The 5,603-nt window shown below is 48.7% G+C and overlaps 1 protein-coding gene across 1 annotated transcript; it reads right to left on the bottom strand.

Annotated features, from left to right (window-relative positions):
- Positions 1–750: 750 nt before the first annotated feature.
- LOC125527281 (somatic embryogenesis receptor kinase 1-like) lies at positions 751–4,704 on the bottom strand. The gene is made up of 4 exons (XM_048691815.1): positions 4,171–4,704; positions 2,604–2,864; positions 1,658–2,512; positions 751–1,560 (listed from the first exon to the last, which is right to left on the bottom strand). Exons 1-4 carry the CDS (start codon positions 4,616–4,618, stop codon positions 1,097–1,099), a joined length of 2,028 nt encoding a protein of 675 aa, XP_048547772.1. The 5' UTR covers positions 4,619–4,704; the 3' UTR covers positions 751–1,096.
- Between the last annotated feature and the right edge of the window lie 899 nt (positions 4,705–5,603).

Raw genomic sequence — 5,603 nt, 5'->3', positions numbered from 1 at the left:
TCTCTAGACTCCGGGGATGGAACATTATCGTTGGGCTTTCTTATATGTATGTGCAATGTAAATTGTCTGTTGGCTAAATACATTATTTAATTTCAAATGAAATATCATTTGCATAAAGGATTGATAAAGCTCTCGTATGCTATTCCTACCCAAGGACCATGTCATAACCAACAGGTTCTTAGCAGTTATCTATCGGTGAACCAACTAGTTCATATCACTGCCTACTTCCTAGGTCTTGTCTTTTATAAGAGCAAAGCCCCGCTGAGCAAAATGAATCATACATGTGCCATTTTGCTTCTCTCCCTTTAGTTTGCAGACCCATTTTACGCATGATTTTGTTCTATCCCTACACATTAGAGATTGGAGCATTATTGGCATAGGCATGGAAGGCACCAGGAATCTTCCTTAGACTTGTCCAGGCTTTGCCTGTACATTCTTTGGCACAGCTTCACACATTAGAATTTTAAATTTTATTGGTTCAGGCATAGAAGGCACCGGGAATGGGGAATACGGAGCAATGGATCACCCCCTTTTTGAAAAAAATAAAATCTGCTTGATCGCTCTGTTAACCTGTTGCTGTTGCTTCAGTTGTTTCAATTGTTGCCCTGTTTTGAACAAAATTGTTGCTTCAGTTGTGCGTTACATACAGAACAAAATTGTTTTTAACTCCCGCAAATTTGCCATGCTTTAAACATATGGCAGAGCACTTGAATGCAGGCAATGGCACTATGGCAGTAGCACAAAGCCATCAAAGTTTACACCACAGATGCTAAAATCCCTGAACCAAATGGCTCACACATTCAACATTTTGGCATGCTGATCTAGCTAACCAAGGGTTCAAGTCATCTCATTGATACACAATCTTTCAGCATTCGAGTTGTGAAGAGATTGTGATACTTAACCATGAAATGGTGAGATCACCAGGAAAGTGACTAAATAGTTAATGGCGACATGTTCCACATTAGCAGGTCAGATTATTACTACAAAAGACCTCAGACCTCATTGGGTGGCAACTGGATCATCACTGTCCTCCAGCTTACTACTACAAAAGGCCTCCCAACAGACATCTTCATCAGCTCGGTTCCGATCCACGGCATCAGCCGCTGAGTTGCTGAACCACAGCCTCCATGGTCGGCCTCTGGCTCGCTGCTTCGGACGTGCAATGCACAGCGACCTCTGCAAGCCTGGCAGCTTCAGTCGTCGAGAAGATGCCGCCAAGGTATGGATCTATCAGGCCTTCGAGATCGCTGGACGCTGTGCCTACCTTCACTTGTGAGACGGCCCTCCTGCCCGTGATGACCTGGAGAACAACTATCCCAAAGGCGAAGACGTCGCTCTTCTCGGTGAAGCGGCCCGTGTTGGCGTACTCGGGGGCAAGATACCCCATAGCTGCACTGGCCTTCAGGGTTGAGAAGACGACATCGTCGGCAAGGAGCTTGTGCAGTCCTGGGACTGACAGACATGGGGCGAAATGGTGGTCGAGAAGGATTTTGTCGGCCGATATGTTCTGGTGCACTAGTGATGGCTTGTTGCTCTTCTTGCTGTGTAAGTACTCGATACCTGCAAATGCACAACAGATTGGTAAGGACCAAAATACATGTGCAGCTTGCACACATAACAATCTTCAATTACAGTACAGGAGCTACAAAAGATATACCTTTTGCAATGCCTCTGATGATGGAAACTCTTGTAGGCCAATCAAGAACACTAGCTTCAGAACCCTCCTTAACATCGAGATAATGCGACAAGCACCCATTAACCATGAAGTCATACACAAGAAAGCACTCCCCCCTCCCCCTGGAGCAGCAGAAGCCCCTCAGGCCAACAAGGTTCTCATGCCGCAGCATGGTGAGCGTCTTCAGACCTCTCAGGAAATCAGACTCCTCTTGCTTGCAACTTGTCTTATTGAGGCTCTTAACCGCCACAACAGACCCATCCCTCAGGATCCCCTTGAACGTCGCAGCAAAGCCGCTCTTGCCTAGCAAGTTAACCTCAGAGAAGTACTGAGTCGCACACTCGACCTCTTCAAGGTTGAACCTAAAGCTATCGCCAACCTCACCGGATGATCCGCAGCCTCCACCTGACATGGTGTCCCATCCATTTGAGTACTCCACACTGATCAGAGGAGAAGCACTCCTTCGGCAAGCTTCCTTCTGCTGGAAATGGTCAGTGCTGAGCCTGCTATCAGACACCTCCAGTGAGCTGCCAATCTTTTGCTTCTGCCGGCGATAATATGAGAATGCAAATATTCCACAGAATGCGGCACCGATGACCACAGCAAGAACACCAACAATAAGAACTCCTGCAGAGGCCTTTGCAGATTTCGTCGTGTGTGGATCCACCGACTGGGGTACTTGCCCTGTCTTGACAGTGCCATCTGGGCCAAAAGGCTCAGGCTTGCTGGGCCTCAGCCCATCCTCTGTAGATGTACAGAGATCAAGAGAAATGAACTCTGCTCCACAAAGCCCCTTGTTGTTCACATATTGGAACCCTCCATTCAGTCTCTTCAAGCCTAGCATCCAAAACCAAATCACAGGAGTTAATATAATGATGAAGGTTAAAATTTTATCTCCAAAAAGGTTGAGCAAGAGTCTGTTTGTTACCAGCAGGGACACTCCCTGATAGAGTGTTATTGCGAACATCGAAGACCTCAAGCGACGGAACATCTGCGATCTTTGAAGGGATCGAGCCAAATAGGTTGTTGAAGCTCAGATCGACCCGAGTCAGCTGAGTCAGGTCGCCGAGGGTTGCCGGAATGGCTCCGGTCAGCTGGTTGGACTGCAGCGCAAGAACAGCAAGCTTGTTCAGGTTGCCTAGCTGGGGCGGTATGCTGCCTGTCAGCTGGTTGTAGCCCAGCTGCAACACTGCAAGCGAAGAGCAGAGCCATGGGTGAGTAAATTAAAATTAGTACATCAGTGAATTTAAATCTTTCACAATGCAAATCAACCCCTTTGACGCAAAAGAACACAAAACAAACAATCTTGTCCTTTCAATAGTACATTCACTGAAAGAACACGGATATTGTACAGTAAACATGAGAAAACTAAATCAAATCAGAGAAAATCCAATTGAATACAGAGCCAGTGTAGTGATTCTGGCCAGAAGATGCCACGAAGGGAATCTATACAGACCCAAGTGGCTCCAAACAAAGTGAAAATCACAAGTTTTCAACTCCCAGAAATCACCATTTGTCTTTTACCTATGCAGGAGTCAAACTGACAATGCAGATTTTCAACTCCAATAATACAACAGTGAACACAAATCTTGGCCTCACAAAAAAAAATCCTGTTCTTGTTCATCCATAAGTACTTACAATCTTGTTCTTCCATTAGTACATTTTTCAAGATCTGGTCTGAAGTTTGACACAAAGGGGATCTTTAGAGAGCCAAGTGGATCCAAACTAAAGTGAAGCCCCATTTTTCAACTCCAAGAGACACCATTTGTCCTTTACCCACGGAGAGTCAAACAAGGCACCCCCAATAAATCAAATGAGACGGTCACGTGGCTGCCGCACTGCTCCCAGAAGACGACCAGGAATGGAAGCATACAAAAGGAGAGGTTGGCACAGAAGCAAAACGAGGTGTCCATTTCAAATGCAGAACAAAAAATGGAGCACAGTGGCCCATTTCAAAAGCAAACCGTTGTGCTGCTAGGAAGATTTAAGGCCGACAAACGGGTACAGTACTAGGAGCAGCACTGGATCTTCAAATTGATGAGGGCGTCTGCTATTCTCTCCCAAAAATTATCTGAAGTTTGTAGTGGTACGGTGGGTGGGGTCAATAAATGGACCAAACCCGCCTGGAGATTTCGAAATGAACTGTAATAAATAAAGCCCTGGATGTATTGCAAAATCTCGGCACAAACAACCAAAGGAAGAAAAGAAACGGCCGTAGCTACAGCAGTAGTGAGCGATTGGATGCTTCTCCGTTTGGGATTCAAGGTTTTTTTAGGGTTTGTTCATACAACTTTTCCCCCAATGTTCAAATCTAAGCAAGCCTAACAGTCCAAACCCTAATCTGACACAAAAAAGCAGTAGAAACTCTAGAAGAAACAGTGCAAAGAACGGACAGGAAAAGAAATCCACCATCTAGCCAAGAAAAGAACCAAGGAGATGCAGGTAAGATTCATCCTCTGACTGAGCCGAGAACAAGCCCTGAAAGAAAAGCTCACCTTGGAGGTTCGCCATGGCGGCAATCTCCGCGGGCACGGGCCCGGAGAGGTGGTTGACGTCGAGGTAGAGGTCGGCGAGCTCGGAGAGGCCGCCAATCTCCCGGGGGATGGGGCCCTTGAGGCCGTTGTAGTGCAGGTAGAGCCCCCGGAGCCGGCGCAGCCCGGCGACGGCCGGCGGGAGCGTGCCGGAGAGGCCCCGGCCCTGCAGCGAGACGGCCGTGACGCGGCCCTCGCGGTCGCAGGCGACGCCGACGAAGCCGCCGCCGCAGGGGTCCCCGGCCCGGGCCCACGAGCCCAGCACCCGGCCCGCCGGGTCCAGCGCCGCCCTCAGCGCCGCCAGCGCCCGCAACTCCCCCTCGTCCCTCGCCGCCGCGGCAAGAACCGTCAGGAGGAGGAGGGCAAGGAGCGGGAGGAGCCAGGAGAGCCCGCGCGCGGCGGCGGCGGCCATTGGAGCTGGAGCGGCGGCGGTGAGTGGGGAGTGGGGAGTGGAGTGGAGTGAGGGTCGGAGGGGGATGGAGCCAAAGCTGAGGACTTTAGGTGGTGGTGGAGGGCAAAGTGGTAAATGGACCCGGCGTCGATGCTTTCCATGGGGGTTTCCGGCTTTCCGAGGGCAATTTTCGTCTGCTCTTGGTTTTGAGGGGTGGAAATGTAGGCTTTTGAGAGGCGTTTGGTGCTTTGCTTTTGGCTCTTGTTTCTTTGTGCTTGTTGTGAGGAGCTGTGCCGCCTGCTTGCTTTGCTGGCTGGGCTCTGTGCTCTGTGGGGAAATGTGTGCGTGTGTCAGCGACGGGAGTGCAGAAAGAAAAATTTGGAAAGAAAAATTTGAAAGCCCCATTTTATAGTAGAATGAAGCAGACCGCAACCAGTCACAGAAATACAAAGGTTTTTTTCGAACGACCTGAATACTAGTACAAAGCATCTACCCTCCTCGCCGGAATAACCTACGACCAACATAAGCAGTTTACGTCTCGAGGCAACAAAGCATCATGTCCAAACCGAATTATTACATAGGTCCAGCAGAAAGAAAGGAAACGAAGAAAATGGAATTCAAATCAGATCTCCCAGGGATGCTTCACCATCTCCATCGCCCCTATCTTCAGTTGGCCTCCTCCAGCCTCATTTCAAAGTTCCTCCAAACTTTGAATTTTTTTTTTTCATCCAAGGTTGGTTTCAACTTTGTGAAAATCTGAAGAAATTTGGTGGGTCGGAGGGAAAATGTTGTGCTCCCTCGGTTTAAAAGGAAGAGGAAATAGGAGTATGTATCCCTGTGGGTGAAACACGAATCCTTTTGGTTCAATCGAGACAGGTCGGGAGCTTGGGGGTGGGGGTGCACAGCTAGGAGTAGAACCTAGTAAGTATTTGTTTTTGAATGGACTAGGAGTGGAAGCTAGAACAAGATGCTCCAGTCACGAGCAGACAGACCGTGCTTGCACGCA

The sequence above is a fragment of the Triticum urartu genome, unplaced genomic scaffold (genome assembly GCF_003073215.2).
Source record: "Triticum urartu cultivar G1812 unplaced genomic scaffold, Tu2.1 TuUngrouped_contig_3455, whole genome shotgun sequence".
In the NCBI taxonomy this organism is placed as follows: domain Eukaryota; kingdom Viridiplantae; phylum Streptophyta; class Magnoliopsida; order Poales; family Poaceae; genus Triticum; species Triticum urartu.
The sequence above is the reverse complement of the archived record's forward strand: the minus strand, read 5'-3'. Positions and strand labels throughout refer to the sequence as shown.

What these genes read in the sequence shown, in the direction of transcription:
- LOC125527281 (XM_048691815.1), bottom strand. Translation starts at nt 4,618, where the DNA reads ATGGCCGCCGCCGCCGCGCGCGGGCTCTCCTGGCTCCTCCCGCTCCTT. An exon ending in CGCCATGGCGAACCTCCAAG is followed by an intron (nt 2,865 to 4,170) that starts GTGAGCTTTTCT and finishes CTTCGCTTGCAG; the next exon opens with TGTTGCAGCTGGGCTACAAC. An exon ending in CATCAGAGGCATTGCAAAAG is followed by an intron (nt 1,561 to 1,657) that starts GTATATCTTTTG and finishes GTGCATTTGCAG; the next exon opens with GTATCGAGTACTTACACAGC.